Genomic DNA, 21,759 nt, shown 5'->3' on the forward strand with positions numbered 1-21,759 from the left:
ATGTTAGAGGAGTATTATTAGGATTTATGGCGTCAACAGTGTCCTCAGCGCTTTACAATATAACGGGAGACAATACAGAAACAATACAGTTCAATACAAGAGGGAGCTTACAATCTAGGAGGGAGGGGCTGGTGGTACAAAAAGGTAGTAACTGTGGGGGATGGAGTGGTTGGAAGAGTAGAAGATTCCATTAGTAGCTGAGGGCGGGATAGGCTTCCCTGAAGAAATAGGTTTTCAGAGATCGCCTTAAAGTGAGCAGAGTAGGCAATAGTCTGATAAATTGGGGTAGAAAGTTTCAGAGAATGGGGGAGGCTCTGGAGAAGTCCTGGAGATGAGCATGGGAGGAGGAGACAAGGGAGCTAGAGAGTAGGAGGTCTTGCGAGGAGCGGAGAGTACAGTTTGGGTGATATTTGGAGACAAGATTGGTGATGTAATTTGGGGCAGAGTTATAAATGGCTTTATATGTTATTGTTAGTGTTTTGAATTTTATCCGTTGGGCAATGGGAAGCCAGTGGAGGGATTGGCAGAGAGGGGTGGAGGACACGGAGTGGATGCCAGTGGAGGGATTGGCAGAGAGGGGTGGAGGACACTGAGTGGAAGCCAGTGGAGGGATTGGCAGAGAGGGGTGGAGGACACTGAATGGAGGCCAGTGGAGGGATTGGCAGAGAGGGGTGGAGGACACTGAGTGGAGACCAGTGGAGGGATTGGCAGAGAGGGGTGGAGGACACTGAATGGAGATCAGTGGAGGGATTGGCAGAGAGGGTTGGAGGACACTGAGTGGAAGCCAGTGGAGGGATTGGCAGAGAGGGGTGGAGGACACTGAATGGGGGCCAGTGGAGGGATTGGCAGAGAGGGGTGGAGGACACTGAATGGGGGCCAGTGGAGGGATTGGCAGAGAGGGATGGAGGACACTGAGTGGAAGCAGGTGGAGGGATTGGCAGAGAGGGGTGGAGGACACTGAATGGGGGCCAGTGGAGGGATTGGCAGAGAGGGGTGGAGGACACTGAATGGAAGCCAATGGAGGGATTGGCAGAGAGGGGTGGCAGATACAGAACGGTTGGTAAGGTGGATGAGTCTGGCAGCAGCATTCATGATAGACTGAAGAGGGGATAGCCTGCGATGAGGTCAGCCAATGAGGAGGGAGTTACAATAGTCAAGGTGAGAGATAACAAGGGAGTGAATAAGTTGCTTGGTGGTTTCCGAGGTTAGGAACGGTTGTATCTTGGAGATGTTGCGGAGGTGAAGTCTACACGATTTGGACAGTGATTGGATTTGGAGCTGAAAGGACAGATGGGAGTCTAGGATTATGCCTAGTATTGATATAGATTTTGAAGTTTCTTGGGAATAAGTAAGTGAGATATATTGAGTCATCAGCAGGTTAAATATACGAATGTATGATCCTTGAAAAGAAATATTGGGAACCTTCAAAGAGACTGAAGGTAACAAAAAGTGTATCCCAGTTACTGTTTGTGAACGATATACATTTGGGGATTTGGGTCTTGTATAATCTTTGTGAAAGTTTTGGTTAACGTTTCAATTCTCTCCAGTTCGGAATGTAGCCCTGAATGGCACGGCCTCCCAGTCCAGCACATTTTCTTCTTCTGGAGAAGCTGGTAACGCCAATGATGGCTCCCTGGCCAATAATCACATCGTGGGGCAATGTTCGATCACCCAAAGAGAGCTGTCGCCTTGGTGGATGGTGGACCTGAAAGCAGCCTACCAGATTTTCTCTGTCGTCATCACCAATCGGGTGCTGGAATGTTGCAAAGAGAGAATTATTGGAGCGGAAATTCGTATTGGGAACTCGGTGGAAAATGGAGGAGTGTCAAATCCAAGGTCAGGTTTACTTGGAAAGTAACAGTTTTTAGAAAAAAATATTAGGAATGCCTTACTTTTTATTTCTTGAGCAGTTAGCAATTTCTGCCTCTCAGATAACTGCTGACAACAATGATCTTAGGGATAGAGTTCTCCCCAATGACCAAAAGTGTAAGAAGCATTCTTCCCAGTGGCCATTGTGCTGATGTACTGTGAACTGTATGTAGCTTCCCCCTCTAGACAGCCAGGGGGCGCTAGATAGGTGTTTTTTTACTAAGAAAGGCTGAGTAGCAGCCTGGGCATGAGTTAGCCTGGATGTGAGTCAGCCAAGTCAATGTAGGTCAAGTCTGAGGGCTCTGCAGGCCACTTCCCTGATATCTCCCCCTGATCTAGAGACTTGGAGAAGTCTCTGGAACTCAGCGGTTGGGGGTGAGGAGGGGCTGGCCTGCACACTTAAGGGACCCTGGCCAATCCCCAAGCAGGAGGCTTGGCATGGGGCCAGGGCAGCCTTTACGTGTGACAGAGCCTACTCAGCAGCAGGAGAGTTCGGGTGGAAGATGAAGTGAGAGGTGGAATTAAGGAGCCTGGAAGGGGGCCCATTGGGAAAGGGGCCCACCTCCAGGCTGAGGCTGGAAAAAAAGATCTCTCAACTTCAGCAGTCCCATGAGAGAGGACCATCTGTGCAGCAAGGAAGGAGCCAGACCAGCAGAAGGCCTGAAGGCAACCACCAACCAAACAAGCTCACAGGAGAGGAAGAGTGAGTACTCTTACACTCCCTGGGCCGGATAAGGGGAAAAGGCATTTGGGTGGGAAACCTGACTAACCCACTTTTGGGACTGTTTGGTCTAAAGAGACAGATTTTAGGTCCCTTTGCCCAGGGATTCACCCAGTACAGCTGGATGTGGAGAGGATTCATCTGGGGTCTGGGGTGGTACATCAGGGGAAGCTGGAGAGCTCTCCAGGAAGAAAACCTTTTTTGCTGTAAAGAAACTTGTACACAGTTGCTAAAGAGTTGTCCTCAGTTGCAGATGAGCATCCCATACACCCCTCAACCCCATCCAAGTCCAATACCCCTAATAAAACTTAAAAACAGAAAAAAAACAAGCTCGAGGACTGTTTACTGTCTCCAGAAAGCAAGTCTGTGAAAAATTGTCTGGCTGTGCAGGACTATAGGGGAACCCAAAACTTCAGTGACTCCTACAGGGGCAGTGCTACATGTAGATACAGTATATATTATTCCCTGGAACCAGAAAGTTATTTCAAAGGCTCTTCTATGTTAAAAAGGTTCAGTAAGGCTGATCTATACCAGCCTCTCTCAACCAGGGTGCCCGGGCACCCTGGGGTGTCTTGAGGCTTCTTCAGGGGTGCCTTGAGGCTTCTTCAGGGGTGCCTTGAGGCTTCTTCAGGGGTGCCTTGACAAAATATCTAAAAATTGCCCAAAACGTGCATACAAGCCAGCGGGTGGAACAAGCCGCCCTTTTAGTTACACAAAGCCCCAGGTTTTCATTGTGCACCATTACGACCTTCTAGCCGCCGGCATCCTGAAAACCGATGATATTATCAACTGATAAGGAGGATGTCAGCTGCCTGCACAGCATCCTTGTTTGCCCCTCCCCTGCATCTGTCCATCAGTGCTGGGGTCACATTATCTCAATGATGGAGAAAAACAGAGGGAGAAGGGAAACATTGGAATACTTGTCAGTACCAGTGTGCAATTGAAGAAGGGAAACATTGGAATACTAGTCAGTACCAGCGTGCAATTGAAGGAGAAGGGAAACATTGGAATACTAGTCAGTACCAGCGTGCAACTGAGGGAGAAGGGAAACATTGGAATACTAGCCAGTACCAGCGTGCAACTGAGGGAGAAGGGAAACATTGGAATACTAGTCAGTACCAGCGTGCAATTGAAGGAGAAGGGAAACATTGGCATACTAGTCAGTACCAGCGTGCAACTGAGGGAGAAGAGAAACATTGGCATACTAGTCAGTACCAGTGTGCAACTGAGGGAGAAGGGAAACATTGGAATACTAGTCAGTACCAGCGTGCAACTGAGGGAGAAGAGAAACATTGGAATACTAGTCAGTACCAGCGTGCAACTGAGGGAGAAGGGAAACATTGGAATACTAGTCAGTACTAGCGTGCAATTAAAGGAGAAGGGAAACATTGGAATACTAGTCAGTACCAGTGTACTGTAATATATATATACAGTGAAGGAAATGCGTATTTGCTCCCCGGCTGATGCTGAATGTTCGCCCCTCACACAGAAATGATCGGTCTAACAATGGAATGTTCGCCCCTCACACAGAAATGATCGGTCTAACAATGGAATGTTCGCCCCTCACACAGAAATGATCGGTCTAACAATGGAATGTTCGCCCCTCACACAGAAATGATCGGTCTAACAATGGAATGTTCGCCCCTCACACAGAAATGATCGGTCTAACAATGGAATGTTCGGTGTAACACTGAGAGACAGAATACAACAACAAATTCAGCAGAAATGCGTCTAACAAATGATGACTGATCTGCATGTTCATGAGGGAAAGAAGGATTTGATCCCCTTCACAAAACATGACTTAGTACTTGGTGGCCAATCCCTTGTTGGCAATCGCAGAGGTCAGACGTTTCCTGGAGTTGGCCCCCAGGTTCGCACACATCTCAGGAGGGATTTTGGCCCACTCCTCTTGGCAGATCCTCTCCAAGTCATTAAGGTTTGGTGGCTGACGTTTGGCAACTCGAACTTTCAGCTCCCTCCACAGATTTTCAAATCAGATGAAGGTCTGGAGACTGGCTAGGCCACTCCAGGACCTTAATGTGCTTCTTCTTGAGCCGCTCCTTTGTTGCCTTGGCCGTGTGTTTTGGGTCATTGTCATGCTGGAACACCCATCCACCACCCATTTTCAATGCCCTGGCTGAGGGAAGAAGGTTCTCACCCAAGATTTGATGGTACATTGCCCCGTCCATCGTCCCTTTGATGCGGTGCAGTTGAACTGTCCCCTTAGCAGAAAAACACCCCCAAAGCAGAATGTTTCCACCACCATGTATCACAGTTGGGATGGTGTTCTTGGGGTCATAGGCAGCATTCCTCCTCCTCCAAACACGGCGAGTTGTTGATGCCAAAGAGCTGGATTTTGGTCTCCTCTGACCACAACACTTCCCACCAGTCCTCCTCTGCATCATTCAGATGTTCAGTGGCAGACTTCAGACGGGCTGGACATGTGCTTTCTTGAGCAGAGGGACCGTGCGGGCACTGCAGGATTTCAGTCCTTGTCGGCGTAGTGTGTTACCAATTGTTTTCTTGGTGACTGTGGTCCCAGCTGCCTGGAGATCATTGACAAGATCCTCACGTGTAGTTCTGGGATGATTCCTCACTGTTCTCATGATCATTGACACTCCACGAGGTGAGATCTTGCATGGTGCACCAGACCTAGGGAGACTGACACTTGTTTTGTGTTTCTTCCATTTGTGAATGATTGCACCAACTGTTGTCACCTTCTCACCAAGCTGCTTGGCCATAGTTTGGTAGCCCAGTCCAGCCTTGTGTAGGTCTACCATCTTGTCCCTGACATCCTTGGACAGCTCTTTGGTCTTTGCCATGGTGGACAGTTTGGAATGCACATATTTTATGTAGCGGTATTTATTTGATTGATTATTGTTTATGATTTTTTAGTGTACAACGCACTAATTGTTTGTATACATAAATGCGGTTGGACTTTGATTTTTACGCCCTGCTCTTCATCAGGTGTGGGGTGATAACTTCTATGGAATCTGGAGAGTCCCTCTTCTTCTCTTGTAATGGAATGGTTGGCCGATATGTGACGGTGACAGTCCCGAGGCGGACCGAACATCTCATCCTGTGCGAAGTTCAGGTCTTCGGATTGCCTGAGACATCTAACGGTAGGATTTGTCACTTGTCCTTCAAATGACTGAAGCTACGGGAAAATGGCGACCGACCAGCGCACAGACTCGTGCGTTGTAAATGCAAAATTAATGCAAATGAATGGCCTCCGTTGGGTCCCCCACCGTGGCAGAACGACTTTTAGTGCGTAATCGTAGAGGCCACATGGGCTCGGCCTGAGGGGGTTCTTCTAGGGGTCGAGCGAAAGCCATTCCTCAATCATTTTGCGTTGACAATGTATAAACACAATACACCAAGGAGGGCGCCCGGCGCACGATCAACATGACCGAATAATATGAATAAATACAAAAGTAAAAGTAGTGAGAGCATTGTACACAAACCGAGGAACCGGAGGATCTCACACACGGGACAGCTCTTCTGGTTCAAAAGAGTGTTTCGGGGGACAGGACCCCTTTTATTTTTTTCTTCCAAATACGACATGAATGCGCCTTTCACAAATCGACGGCTACAGCTTTTGATCACGGGGTCCTGGCCGGAGATTACCCACCGGCACCCAGCGATCGCCGAGGAACACTGACAGGGGAGAGGTCTGTATGTAAACAATACAGATCTATCCCCTGTCAGCAAGGACATGCTGCTTTGTATGGCTCTGTATAGCAGCATGCCCACAGTGAAGCACACACACAGCACACAGTTAACCCTTTGATCCCCAAGATATTAACCCCTCCCTGCCCAGTGCCATTAGTAAAGTGTCAGGGCTTTTTATTAGCATTGATCACTGTATTGGTGTCACTGGGGATGTCAGTGACACCAAGTCAGTCCCCCCCTTCCCTCCAGTGTCAGAATGCCCGCCGCAGTCCCGCTATAAGTCATGATCACCGGCATTACTAGTTAAGACAGTTAAGACTAGTTTAGCGCAGACAGGAGTGGGAGACATTTTGGCCGAAATTTGACTTTTTAATTTTTTTTACTGCATGTGTTTAATAGCAAAAAAGTCAAAAATGTTTTTTTTTTTCAAAATTGTCGGTCTTTTTTTTGTTTATGGTGCAAAAAATGTAAAACTCGTACAGATGAAATACCACTGAAAGAAAGCTCTATTTGTGGGGGGAAAAGGACATCATTTTCATTTGGGTGCTGCGCTGCACGACCGCGCAATTGTCATGGAAAGTAATGCAGTGCCGTATCGCAAAAAGTGGCCTGGTCAGGAAGAGGGGGGAATCCTCTGGAGGGGAGTGGGGGATCCCCTGGAGGGGGAGGGGGGAATCCTCTGGAGGGCAAGGGGGGGGGGGAAATCCTCTGGAGGGGGAGAGGGGAATCCTCTGGAGGGGGAGGGGGGAATCATCTGGAGGGCAAGGGGGGAATCCTCTGGAGGGCGAGGGGGGAGGATCATCTGGAAGGGCAGGAGAGGGATCCTCTGGAGGGCGAGAGGGGGAATCCTCTGGAGGGGGGATCCTCTGGAGGGCAAGGGCGGGGAATCCTCTGGAGGGGGATCCTCTGGAGGGCGAGGGCGGGGAATCCTCTGGAGGGGGAGGGGGGATCCTCTGGAGGGTGAGGGGGGGAAAATCCTCTGGAGGGGGGGAATCCTCTGGAGGGGGGGATCCTCTGGAGGGGGAGAGGGGGAATCCTCTGGAGGGCGAGGAGGGGGAATCCTCTGGAGGTGGAGGGGGGGAAATCTCCTCTGGAGGGCAAGGGCTGAAAATCCTCTGGAGGGCGATGGGGGGGAAATCTCCTCTGCAGGGCGAGGGGGGAAAATCCTCTGGAGGGGGAGGGGGGAATCCTCTGAAGGGGGCAGGGGGATCATCTGGAGGGGGAGGGGTCTATTTTAATGCAGTGAAGTCTAGAACTATGTCAGATATGAAACGTTTTTCCCGTCACTTTTGTTTTCCAGGAAAACTCATCAGTATGGATGCCAACCTACCAGAAGTTCCAGATGGAGGTAAGTTTCCTTTCCATCGGGGGTCTCCAGACTGTGGCCCCAGGGCAGAATGAGGCTCTTTGCTTGCCTTTATGTGGCCTTTGGGGCATTATTTCCTCCTACTGACAACAACAATAAGGCGCCATTCTTTCCACCGACACCAACAGTGGGGCTATGATTGCCGACCCCCAGCTGAAAACAACAACCCCGGGATGATGGCTGTAGCTGCCGCCATCATCCCGGTATAACCGCCGAAATTCCAATGATGTGATTTGGCGACCCGGTCACACTGCCATGCGACTTGCAAGTCACACCCCGTTTTCCTCAATTAAAGCGGTCCTATTGGTGCGATTCCCACCTGCTTGGAGCGCACCGATTTCTCTAGTAGTCCATGCGCCACTTCAGGTGCGACCTGCATAGACCTCTAGGAACGATGCCTTGCCAGTCGCACCTTAAGTTGGAATAACATCCGAAATGGTGCGACTTCCCCGGAAGTCAGATGGGTGTGACCGCAGGGTAAGGGGTTTATAAATACGAGACCCACACAAGTACCATTAGGGTTCAGGTCCCTCCGGGAACATTTCTAACTCTATTGTTTTTTTTTTGTTTACCTTTTCAGCACCTAATGTGGCCCTAAAAGGAGTCTCCTCCCAGTCCAGCCTCTACAACCATTTTGGGGATTCCAGGAACTCCATTGGTGGGTCTCTTTCCGGCGACTATTCCAAGATGCAGTGCAGCCAAACTATCTTTGAATTACGTCCTTGGTGGACAGTAGATCTGAAGGAGGTCCATGCAGTCTTCTCTGTGGGTGTCACCAACAGGGAGGACTGTTGTTGGGAGCGGATCAATGAGGCCGAGATCCGGATAGGAGATTCCAGAGAATGGGGGACCAATCCCAGGTGGGTATGAAATAAAAATAATCAAAATGCTTTCCTATGTTAAGAAAAAAGCCCAAAAGCTAATTTTAGAACCTAAAACATCTTTTGGACCCACAACATACTATGTGTCAATCATTCGGCACCGACACCTGACCTCCACCCTACTGATCACCTTTGGGTTGAATTGGAAGGCTGATGGTGAGCCAGACCTTCTCATCCAACATCAGTGCCGGACCTCACAAATGTTCCTTCAGCTCTGGGGTCCCCAGACTTTCTAAACAAAAGGGGCCAATTTACTGTCCTTCAGACTTTGAGGGCCAATGGAAGTAGAAAAGGTCCTGACGTCAGTGGGAAAGAAATAATGCCCCGTTGTTTGGTGTCAGTGGGGGAATTGTGAACTGTCAAGGATTCGCTTAAAACAATCAACCTGTCACGTGTCCACCACACGCCACGCCCACAGCGACTAGCTAACCGTGACGTACGCGTGCGGCCGCGACAGGGTGGTAAAGAGGGGGAATAAAGGGATTTACACTTAAATATATCAAACCGTATATAAGATCAGCCGTGATACCTTTTCACTGCCCGCACTACCTCTGGCCACCACCAGATGGAGACTCCACTCCAATCCAGCTGGTTGACCACACACTGGCAGATATGATCTTACATACAACCTGGTGCCCTGATTAGAGTTGAGGACCAGCTTAGTAATCACACCCCCTTCTAAAGGTCCCTTCAGCTATCCTAGCTTGAACCCCGGTGTTGATAACCCTTCCACTGTCCACACACCCCCACACCAGACGCACCACAAAGGTAGCCTGCCACCACCCAACAGTTTATCCGCAGAATGGTCTGTTGAGACACCCCACACACACAGATCTCCGTCTGGCAGATCTGTTACCTTTGCAATCTGCATGCAATCTGCCCACTCATAGTGCAATTGCATACAGATTGGCAATGAGCTTAACCGAGCGTTTTAAAGGCACTAAAATACAATACAATATAACCCAATCTAATCTCTCCAATCTAGTCTCTCCGGAGATATGAGCACGAGCTTAAATACACAGAAGTTCACTAATTAATTTTAAGATTTAATTTCCCAAAGTGGGCAGTGCATAAAATATAAAAAATCAGCAATTGGAATGCGCTAAATTATATCAAAATTAATATCACAAATATGTGTATAAAAGTCCCAACATTATAAATACAAAAACTTTTCAGTGAAAATAATCCATAAATTTCGTGCATATAAGTGTATAGAAGAAATGTCCAACACCCCAAAACAGAAAATTTTCTTCTTTAAACATGTAATTCCACCGTGCTTTATCCACCACCAAATGAATGGAATAAACTCACCAGAGCTCAATGCTGATTAGATTATAAATCAGCACAAGCGCGTTTGCTCTGGGAGCGATGAATAAGTAGATCATGAAGCAGCACTCTATAGTATAGACACTTCCAGATAGCAGGAACAATACTCTGCAGTGATTTTGAGGTATAGCCAAGACTCCTTATAAAACGATCATCCTCCAAATGTATAGTAACATCACTCAAAAATAAAGAAAAGGCATGATGGTACAGCAAGTAAGAACCATTAAAACTTTTATTTCAATCGCATCCTAATCACAAAATAAAGTGTCCACCTGACACTGGTATAGCAAACGATCAGATATACGGAATGGACGAGCCCCGTTCACCGCGGACACCTCGCCGACAGCTCCAGGGAACGTCCTGACGTCATCCAATAAGCTCCGCCCTACGCGTTTCGTCACTCTGACGTCCTCCGCTCCGTGAGGACGTCAGAGTGACGAAACGCGTAGGGCGGAGCTTATTGGATGACGTCAGGACGTTCCCTGGAGCTGTCGGCGAGGTGTCCGCGGTGAACGGGGCTCGTCCATTCCGTATATCTGATCGTTTGCTATACCAGTGTCAGGTGGACACTTTATTTTGTGAGTAGGATGCGATTGAAATAAAAGTTTTAATGGTTCTTACTTGCTGCACCATCATGCCTTTTCTTTATTTTTGAGTGATGTTACTATACATTTGGAGGATGATCGTTTTATAAGGAGTCTTGGCTATACCTCAAAATCACTGCAGAGTATTGTTCCTGCTATCTGGAAGTGTCTATACTATAGAGTGCTGCTTCATGATCTACTTATTCATCGCTCCCAGAGCAAACGCGCTTGTGCTGATTTATAATCTAATCAGCATTGAGCTCTGGTGAGTTTATTCCATTCATTTGGTGGTGGATAAAGCACGGTGGAATTACATGTTTAAAGAAGAAAATTTTCTGTTTTGGGGTGTTGGACATTTCTTCTATACACTTATATGCACGAAATTTATGGATTATTTTCACTGAAAAGTTTTTGTATTTATAATGTTGGGACTTTTATACACATATTTGTGATATTAATCTTGATATAATTTAGCGCATTCCAATTGCTGATTTTTTATATTTTACCAATATTTTGGGTTACAGGTTTGCTGCTGGAGAGGATTGATACTGTTGATTGGCGCTTTCTTTTTTTGTTTTCTAGTGCATAAAATATGTACAAAAGATAAAAAGTTACAGCAAATACAAAGATATAAGAAGACACACAAATGACTAATTACTATAAAATAAAAGGGAATAAAAAGACAGAATAACACTTTACCCTGCGGCTGGAGCAAGCCAGAAATCGGCAATCCGCTAGTCAATCGAACGAGCTCCGTACGGATCACCCTGTCCAACTGTCCATGCGTTCAATTTATTGCGATTTGGACATGGGCGGGATATTAGTCTTCGGCCAATTGACTCTGGGGGAGGTGGTCCTGACCTGCCCACAAGAGGTACTGTGTATGGACCTGCCCAAGTTCAATTGGGCCGAGACTGGCCTGAACACCAAGTCAGGGATTGGATTTCTGACACCAGAGCGTCAGCCCGATCGCAACAGTACCAAACACCATCCTACTGTCGCACCCCCGCGTCATCTAATCATTCCATGCTTCCTCCCCAAACCACAAATATGATTCTTATATGTAAATGTAGCGCACAGAATGGTCTGCACAAAGGAAGCTTGTTCATATCTCTCCAACTAATATTTTGGCTTTTATAAGAGATTAAACATACTTCTTTGATGTGAATATTACTTATAGAGCTTTCCACATAAGGCAGACAGTCTGTCTGCTGTCACTGGCTTTCCCAGAAGGTGATAACCTGATTGACACACAAAAGGTGTCACCTCCAGGAGGCGGGGCTTTAGGCTAATTAATGCTAAATGATGATTGGGTCTGTAAGGCCTATTGAGGAATTGTGTATACATACACATCTGATCCCAGACCATTTGTTTGTATCTTCTATTAATTTCCCTACTGCCCAGGGGCTCAATGTACATCCTTAATGACCAGACTGTTCCTGCACACACCTTTGTAATGAAAGGGCCTGACATAATCTAATCTACTCAACCTGTCATGGCTATGATACCATATTTCCACTCAAGTCTTACATGTCCGTTACAATATATTTTACATGTCCGTTACAGTGTCCCATTGTTGATGTCATTGGACCCTATCATTTTTGTCACTGGAAGGGATTGTGCCCCATCATTGGTGTCATTGGACCCTATCATATGTGTCACTGGAAGGAATTGTGCCCCATCATTGGTGTCATTGAACCCTATCATTTGTGTCACTGGAAGGAATTGTGCACCGTCATTGGACCCTATCATTTGTGACACTGAGGAGAATTCTGCCTCATCAATGGTGTCATTGGACCCTATCATTTGTGTCACTGGAAGGGATTGTGCCCCATCATTGGTGTCATTGGATCCTATCATTTGTGACACTGAGGAGAATTCTGCCTCATCAATGGTGTCATTGGACCCTATCATTTGTGTCACTGGAAGGAATTGTGCCCCATCATTGGTGTCATTGGACCCTATCATTTGTGTCACTGGAAGGAATTGTGCCCCTGTATTTATTGCAATATGTTTCCATTTTGAATTTGATTCGAAAATAACAAATATTCAAAAGAAATTCCAATATACAAAACTAATTCTGAAAACAAATGTTTCTGGTTTGTTCGATTCCTTTCTAATCTATTCTATTTTATGTTTATATCTTCTTCTCTATATTTTATTCAGCAGCCTAAGTAGGAATCCTCATCTTCAGGGGCGGACTGACAACTTATGGGGCCCACGGGCAATAGGGGATCATGGGACCCATGTCCTTGCCCAAACTCAAAAAAGCCTATGAAAAAAAAAGGTACCAGAGGCATCTCATGGGGCCCCCTACTGACCCCAGGCTCTCGGGAAGTGCCCGAGTTTCCCAATGGTCAGTCCGCCCCTGATCATCTTACGCTACTTTTATACCTTACTGTATTTATTGCAATATGATCCATTTCAAATTTGCATTCATTTTTTAATTCAAAATTGTTTTCCAATTTGAATAAATCAAATATTTTATTTCGGTCTATTCTAATCTATTCTTTTATGTTCTGTTTTACTCTCTAGTGTATTCTATTTTTTTATTATTTTATTTTCTATTCTATTGTATTCAGCAGCCTAAGTAGGAATCTTCCCCTTGTACGCCTTACTGTATTTTCATATCTATTTTGGGTTCGTTGAAATTGGTTACTATTGTGATTGGGAAATTTGGAAAATTCCGAAAAAATTTGATTCTTTAAATGTGGTATTTGGACAGGTGTGCGGTCATCTATTCGCTGGGCCCCGGAGAGACCGCCATGTTCAACTGTAAAGGAATGAAGGGGAAATACGTGACGGTGATCATACCGGACCGGGAAGAGAAGCTCTCTCTCTGCGAAGTCCAAGTGTTCGGTCTGCCGGCGCCCCCCGAAGGTGAGATGTCTGGAGGTTGTAACAGCACAAGTACAATGACCCGGCATATCAATCGTCACTTCTGGGGCCCTACTGTCCCTTTCCTCCGCCTCCGTGGAGGAAGGAGCTAAGGGAGTGCGGTCCACACTGCATTACCTTCACTGGAGGACAGCTGAGACATCAGGGGTCTTTTGGACCCCTGATGTCTCATTAAGGAGAACCTATCATCAAAAAAATGCATCATATAAGGGACATTAGTATGTTGTAAAAAAATTAAACCCAAATACACTATATTGCAAAAAGTTTTGGCCCCGCCCTCCAAATCATTAGATTCACAGTTACATAGTTAGTCTGGCTGAAAAAAGACAAAAGTCCATCCAGTTCAACCATAGAATAAAAAAAATGTTATAATCCTACACCCATAGTTGATCCAGGAGGAACACTCTTTTTACAAATTATATGAAAAATATTTTTAAAAAATGTTCAAATATACTGTAGGTCTTTAAAACTACAAATCTACATTTTTGGAATGCATTTACAAATATAAGTAAAAATACATGTTAATATCACTTTTTATGTGGAAAAAAAAATCAATCTGAATATGTTTAAAAAGTTTTTAAAAATATATTCAGATTTTTTTTAACATATAAAAAAGTCATTTTAGCGTATATTTTTACATAGATTTGTAAACGCATTCCAAAAATGTAGATTTGTAGTTTTAAAGACATACGGTATATTTGAAATGTATTTTTTTTTGCAAATATTTTGTAATGAAAACACATTTCAACATGATATATATATTTTTTTTATTATTTATGAAATATATTTAATACGGCCAAAATTGTAGCATTTCAAATATATGGCAATATATTTGGGAAGAATATTTTTAAAATACATTTCAAATATTTTTCTTCCATAAAGACATACAGTATATTTAAATGTATTTTTTAATTGTTTGCATATATTTTGTAATAAAAACACGTTTCAAACCACACACAAAAAACTGGAACTATCACTGTTCTCTCGAGTGTCTGCTTTCAGAAAGAAATAGGTTTTGGGGTTTTATGTAATCTTCTGATCTAAAATTTTTTATCTTTTTAATGCAAGCAAAAAATGCAAAAGAAATTCCGATAGAAGGGTTAAAGTAGCTCTGAAATGATGAAAAATTATTTTCCATGGAAGCAGTTGGAGGAACAGTGTGACCGTTTTGTTTACATCTTCAGAAACGCTTGTTGTATCTTTTTCACTTTCAGAAAATCCTCTGCCGGAAATAACCGAGAAGGTAGTAATGAGAGAAGGTAAGTCCCAGATCTGGTCTCTAGTCCATTGACAATCATTTCTGTAGCTTTGCATTCCTCCTACTACAGGTTTCCTTTAAAGCAAGAAACAAAGTCCCACCTTGAAGACTGCTTTAGACATTTTTGGTGTCCTCCTTAGTGTGTTCCTTTAGTGGCCATCCAAGTCCTCCTTGGTGTACTCTTTTAGTAGCCATGCAAGTCCACTTTGGTGTGCTCCTTAGTGGCCATCAAAGTCCTCCTTGGTGTACTCTTTTAGTAGCCATGCAAGTCCACTTTGGTGTGCTTCTTTAGTGGCCATCCAAGTCTTCCTTAGTGTGTTCCTTTAGTGGCCATGCAAGTCCTCCTTGGTGTGCTCCTTTAGAGGCCCTGCAAGTCCTACTTGGTGTACTCCTTTAGAGGCCATGCAAGTCCTCCTTGGTGTACTCCTTTAGTGGCCATGAAAGTCTTCCTTAGTGTGCTCCTTCAGTGGCCATGCAAGTCCTCTTTGGTGTGCTCCTTTAGTGGCCATCCAAGTCCTCCTTGGTGTGCTCCTTTAGAGGCCATGCAAGTCCTCCTTGGTGTGCTCCTTTAGAGGCCATCCAAGTCCTCCTTGGTGTGCTCCTTTAGAGGCCATCCAAGTCCTCCTTGGTGTGCTCCTTTAGAAGCCCTGCAAGTCCTCCTTGGTGTATTCCTTTCGAAGCCCTGCAAGTCCTCCTTAATGTGCTCCTTTAGTGGCCATGCAAGTACTCCTTGGTTCCCCAGAACAAGCAGCTTGCTATGGGGGCACTTGAGCAGGCTCGCTCCTGAGCTTCTGCTCTGTGTCTATTCACACAATAGAGTGCGCCTTTGCCCCACCCCTGCTCTCTCCTCATTGGCTCACTGGCTGTGATTGACAGTGGGAGGAGGTACAGACCCAGGAGAGCTGAGAATCTCATACACACTTGATCAGGATTGGACTTTTTTTTTTTTTTTTTTATACGTGATGGTCAAAAACCTTGAGCCTGTAGAGCCACTTTAATATTTGTGCTTTTTCTTCAGGTCTTAGTGGACAATCATTAGTATTTCCAGAGGAAGGCATTCAGGATTACGCAGTCTTACACCCAAGTGTACCGATAGACTTGACCAAGTTCACCCTTTGTCTCCGCGTCTCCACCGAGTTGTCCGGCCGCCGGGAGGTCATCCTCTTCTCCTATCACAATGACCGAGATGAGTTAAATGTTTGGAGAGAACTAGACGGCCAGCTTTCCCTGTATCTCGGCAGCAGTGAACTTGCAGCAAAATTCTCCTTACCCAGCCTCAGCACCTTTGGGAATCATATCTGCGTGACCTGGGAGTCTTCGTCAGGCTTGACGGCCTTTTGGTTCGATGGCAAGCGCTCTGCCAGTAAAATTTACCGGAAAGGTCATCAGGTTCTTCCAGGTGGAAGGGTGATCCTGGGCCAAGACCAAGACAAATTCGGGTCCAGTTTTGACGCCAAACAAAGCTTGGTGGGTGAAATTTCAGATGTCCAACTGTGGAATTATGTTTTACCTCCCCATGCCATCCAAAAGGTCTACAAAGGAAATTCTGGGACTTCAGGGAACATCATCAACTGGAATTCTATTAAGTACGCTTTATATGGAAACGTCATTACGCAGTAATTGCAGATGTATCAGCGCCAGTTCATGGTCAATGTCCTCGCTGGCTGTCATTTGTTTTTTTAATTTTCTTTACAATTTGTGGAACACGACTTCCATGTTCCCAGTTCATCACAGATATATCAGGATATGGACAACCTGAGGGATATTTGGTGTTCAGCATTTCAGTTTGTTCTCTTCCACACTTGGTGAGGGAAGTAATATTCCTCCTTGTTTTGTAAATGGAATCTTTTGTGTTCTTTTCATATGAATCACACCGATACTAATAAAGTGATACATTCTGAGAGTGTACTGGTCTGACTTCTAGCAACAAAATGCTTTATAAACTGTCTTTGTAGCATTATTCACATCATGTGACTCCACAGGATTACCTCTCGTGGCATCCAATGGCAGAGCAGCACGGAGAAGGAGAAAAGGAAAAACTTTCTGCTAAATGGGGGAGGGGGGCATCAAAATCCAGGTTCACTCAATATGACATATACTGTAACATGACGTATACAGTGGGGCAAAAAAGTATTTAGTCCGCCACCAATTGTGCAAGTTCTCCCACTTACAAAGATGAGAGAGGCCTGTAATTGGCATCATAGGGAGACCTCAACTATGAGAGACAAAATGAGAAAACAAATCCAGACAATCTCATTGGCTGATCTGGAAAGAATTTATTTGCAAATTACGGTGGAAAATAAGTATTTGGTCACCTACAAACAAGCAAGATTTCTGGCTCTCACAGACCTGGACCTTCTTCTTTAAGAGGCTCCTCTGTCCTGCACTCATTACCTGTATCAATGGCACCTGTTTGAACTTGTTATCAGTATAAAAGACACCTGTCCACAACCTCAAACAGTCACACTCCAAACTCCACTATGGTGAAGACCAAAGAGCTGTCAAAGGACACCAGAATCAAAATTGTAGACCTGCACCAGGCTGGGAAGACTGAATCTGCAATAGGCAAGCAGCTTGGTGTGAACAAATCAACTGTGGGAGCAATAATTAGAAAATGGAAGACATACAAGACCACTGATAATCTCCCTCGATCTGGGGCTCCACGCAAGATCTCACCCCGTGGGGTCAAAATGATCACAAGAACGGTGAGCAAAAATCCCAGGACCACACGGGGGGACCTAGTGAATGACCTGCAGAGAGCTGGGACCAACGTAACAAAGGCTACCATCAGTAACACACTACGCCGCCAGGGACTCAGATCCTGCAGTGCCAGACGTGTCCCCCTGCTTAAGCCAGTACATGTCCGGCCCGTCTGAAGTTTGCTAGAGAGCATTTGGATGATCCAGAAGAGGATTGGGAGAATGTCATATGGTCAGATGAAACCAAAATAGAACGGTTTGGTAGAAACACAACTCGTCATGTTTGGAGGAGAGAGAATGCTGAGTTGCATCCAAAGAACACCATACCTACTGTGAAGCATGGGGGTGGCAACATCATGTTTTGGGGCTGTTTCTCCGCAAAGGGACCAGGACGACTGATCCATGTACAGGACAGAATGAATGGGGCCATGTATCGTGAGATTTTGAGTGCAAACCTCCTTCCATCCGCAAGGGCAATGAAGATGAAACGTGGCTGGGTCTTCCAACATGACAATGATCCCAAACATACCGCCCGGGCAATGAAGGAGTGGCTTCATAAGAAGCATTTCAAGGTCCTGGAGTGGCCTAGCCAGTCTCCAGATCTCAACCCCATAGAAAACCTTTGGAGGGAGTTGAAAGTCCGTGTTGCCCAGCGACAGCCCCAAAACATCACGGCTCTAGAGGAGATCTGCATGGAGGATGGGCCAACATACCAGCAACAGTGTGTGCCAACCTTGTGAAGACTTCCAGGAAACGTCTGACCTCTGTCATTGCCAACAAAGGATATATAACAAAGTATTGACATGAACTTTTCATATTCACCAAATACTTATTTTCCACCATAATTTGCAAATAAATTCTTTCCAGATCAGCCAATGTGATTGTCTGGATTTGTTTTCTCATTTTGTCTCTCATAGTTGAGGTCTCCCTATGATGCCAATTACAGGCCTCTCTCATCTTTGTAAGTGGGAGAACTTGTACAATTGGTGGGGACTAAATACTTTTTTGCCCCACTGTGTGTATGGTAAGCGCAGCATACTAAGGCGGTACTCCCCCTGACAACGCTTTTATGTAGAAGGAAAGTGCCGTCTGTGTTTAGGCACAGGTATATTAAAAAAATAAAATTAAAAAATGACAAAGCATAAGTAAAAAAAATATATATATATATACACACACAGCTATTTTCAGTGGGAATGCGGGGTAACGCAGTTCCAGAACATCCAGCACTGAATGTAGTACAGTGCATGGCACACAGCAGGGTACAGGGCACAGAACATGGCACATGACATACAGCAGGGTACACAGCATAGTACAGGTCACACACACACACACAACAGGGCACACAGCAAGGCACACAGCAAGGCACACAGCAAGGCACAGGGCACACAGCAAGGCACACAGCAGGGCACACAGCAAGGCGCAAGGCACACAGCAGAGCACACAGCAGGGCACACAGCAAGGCACACAGCAAGGCACAGGGCACACAGCAGGGCACACAGCAAGGCACAGGGCACACAGCAAGGCACACAGCAGAGCACACAGCAGGGTACACAGCAAGGCACACAGCAGAGCACACAGCAGGGCACACAGCAAGGCACAGGGCACATAGCAGGGAACACAGCAAGGCACAGGGCACACGGCAGGGCACACAGCAAGGCACAGGGCACACAGCAAGACACAGGGCACACAGCAAGGCACACAGCAGGGCACAGGGCACACAGCAAGGCACAGGGCACACAGCAAGGCACACAGCAGGGCACAGGGCACACAGCAAGGCACACAGCAAGGCACAGGGCACACAGCAGGGCACACAGCAGGGCACAGGGCACACAGCAAGGCACACAGCAGGGCACAGGGCACACAGCAGGGCACACAGCAGGGCACAGGGCACACAGCAGGGCACAGGGCACACAGCAGGGCACAGGGCACACAGCAAGGCCCAGGGCACACAGCAGGGCACACAGCACACAAAGCGACACTTTATTTGTATTTACTGACATCAGCGGGGGGGCAGAATGTGAGTGAGGTCAGCGGGGGGGCAGAACTGTAACAGCAGGTTTTCCTTGGAACAGAAGGAGAGAGGGGGGGGGTGTCACTGTATGTGAACACAGCCACGGATTTCTCATATATCTCAGGCAAAAAATGATGAAACAAAAAAAAAAAAAAAAAAACTAAGACCAGTGGATGATAAATTCCACCCAAACACATCCTGAAGGGGCCCCATCCAAATGCACCGTCAACAAGATTACCTGCTGGCTGGTACTGATAGGACAGTGCTGCAATGTAAATAATAAAAAGCAATATTAATATCAATTGTATATAAAACCCTCCAGACATTTTAAGAACTAGACGCACCTACTATGAGTGCGAAGCGATGACCACAAGGAATTTGTGTGAGAAAATGATAATCTGATAAAAATCAGGATTGAAATGTGAAAGACAGCCCAATATGGGGCAATATACCTAAAGAAGAAAACGTGTGCAAACCATTATAGTAAATTAAAAAAAATAAAAACAGAAAACTAATAATAATAATAATAATATAAAAAAAGAAACTAAAGAAATAAAACACAAAAAAAAAAAACCCTTATTACCATGTGTGGCACAGAGACCTAAAACCAAAAACACCCTTACTAACCATGTGTTACAAGAAACAAAAAAATATTTTTAAGTGAATAAATAAATAAATGCATAAATATAAATAAATAAAACAAAGAGTTGCAAAAACTAAGTGGACTATATGATAAACCCACCAGGTCTATCCAAAGAAGCATGCTTGATGGCTGTGAGCGAAAAAAAATGAGCTTATTAGCCCTGATTATATATAGCTAGGGTGGCTTGAAAAAGCTCCAATCAGCTGCAGTCAAAAATTGTTCCAATCAAACGGACCAATAACATTTTGTTCTGACAAAAATCAGGATTGAGATGTGAAAGACAACCCAATATGGGGCAATATACCTAAAGAAAAAAATGTGTGCAAACCATTATCGTAATAATAATAACAAAAAAAAATTAAAAAAAAGAAAACAAACTAATAATAATATAAGAAAAAGAAATGTAAAAAAACAAAACAAAAAAACTAACAAAAAACACCCTTATTGCCCATGTGTGGCACAAAGACCAAAAACCAAAAACACCCTTACTACCCATGTGTTACAAGAAACAAAAAAAAATACAAAAAGAAAAAATTTAAGTGAATAAATTATTAAATAAATAAATGCATAAATATAAAAAAATAAATAATAAAAGAAAAAAAAGGAAAAAAAATAAAAAAGGGTTTGCTAAATTTAAGTGAAATATATGATAAACCCACCGGGTCTATATGATTGGACAGCACAATGCTCATTGACTTATATCGGAAGTTCGGGCATCACCAGGGATATCATACAATTAGTTTTGGTTCAGACACCATGGGGGAGTTATTTACTAAAACTGGAGAGTGCAGAGCCTGGTCAATGAGCGTTGTGCCATCCAATCATTTCCCCCCTGATGAAGCCGCGTGACCCGGTGGCGTAACGCGTAGGGGAGGGGCTCTGACGTCACGATGCTTAAAGGAAAATACACAGCAAGTATACGGAGTGTGGAAAACACATAGAGGATTCTATATCATTGAATTTTATGAATTTTAAAATGTGAGTGCGTTATATGAAGCCTAATAAATACTTTTAAAAGGAGATAAGGCGCTATATTATATTCTTTCATTTCATAACATTTATGCACATGGAGAGATCAATCTATAAGGAGAGAGACCCCCCCCCCCTAGAGGAGAGTGGGATAAGTCCATCCATCCACCCGAATCCAGGAAACTAGGTCTCTAGAAAACAGCAAGACCCCCTGCTGTAAAAAGGGAAATACTCCACTCATCCACTCATCCATCCATCCGTCTGGGACAGGGATATATATCTCCATTCATCTACAAGTCCATGTAAAGGGACACAAGCTGTTTTTGATCTCACTTGACGGTTTGGTCATAGAAATCAGGTGAGCGCACTCTGGTGAAGGAGCACAGGAGGAGAACAAATCACTGTGTGGACTATTTTTATATATTTTTTTATCATTTTGTATTTTTCACGGATTGTTTTGTGGAAATCAGCACGTATTTGTAGTAGGATTACACACCTAAGCCAGACTCACATATGTTATTTAACCCCTCGCCTACCGGGCACTTCTACCCTCTTCCTGCCCACCGGGCACTTCTACCCCCTTCCTGCCTACAGGGAACTTCTACCTCCTTCCTGCCTACCGGGCACTTCTACCCCCTTCCTGCCTACCGGGCACTTCTACCCTCTTCCTGCCCACCGGGCACTTCTACCCCCTTCCTGCCTACAGGGCACTTCTACCCTCTTCCTGCCTACAGGACACTTCTACCCCCTTCCTGCCTACCGGGCACTTCTACCCCCTTCCTGCCTACCGGGCACTTCTACCTCCTTCCTGCCTACCAGGCACTTCTACCCTCTTCCTGCCTACCGGGCACTTCTACCCTCT

The 21,759-nt window shown here is 45.3% G+C and overlaps 1 protein-coding gene across 1 annotated transcript; it reads left to right on the forward strand.

The window, feature by feature from the left end:
- Window positions 1-1,511: 1,511 nt before the first annotated feature.
- Window positions 1,512-16,478, forward strand: LOC149432296 (pentraxin fusion protein-like). The gene is made up of 7 exons (XM_089665275.1): window positions 1,512-1,836; window positions 5,558-5,712; window positions 7,563-7,610; window positions 8,209-8,488; window positions 13,145-13,299; window positions 14,532-14,576; window positions 15,594-16,478. The coding sequence occupies exons 1-7, from the start codon at window positions 1,697-1,699 to the stop codon at window positions 16,193-16,195; spliced, it is 1,425 nt and encodes a 474-aa protein (XP_089521401.1). The 5' UTR covers window positions 1,512-1,696; the 3' UTR covers window positions 16,196-16,478.
- The last annotated feature ends 5,281 nt before the right edge of the window (window positions 16,479-21,759 follow it).

The sequence above is a fragment of the Staurois parvus genome, unplaced genomic scaffold, assembly GCF_062004578.1.
Source record: "Staurois parvus isolate SC_StPar_1 unplaced genomic scaffold, SC_StPar_1.0 ptg002171l, whole genome shotgun sequence".
In the NCBI taxonomy this organism is placed as follows: Eukaryota; Metazoa; Chordata; class Amphibia; order Anura; family Ranidae; genus Staurois; species Staurois parvus.

What these genes read in the sequence shown, in the direction of transcription:
- LOC149432296 (XM_089665275.1), top strand. Translation starts at nt 1,697, where the DNA reads ATGGTGGACCTGAAAGCAGCCTACCAGATTTTCTCTGTCGTCATCACC. An exon ending in TCTGCCGGCGCCCCCCGAAG is followed by an intron (nt 13,300 to 14,531) that starts GTGAGATGTCTG and finishes TTTCACTTTCAG; the next exon opens with AAAATCCTCTGCCGGAAATA. An exon ending in GAAGGTAGTAATGAGAGAAG is followed by an intron (nt 14,577 to 15,593) that starts GTAAGTCCCAGA and finishes CTTTTTCTTCAG; the next exon opens with GTCTTAGTGGACAATCATTA.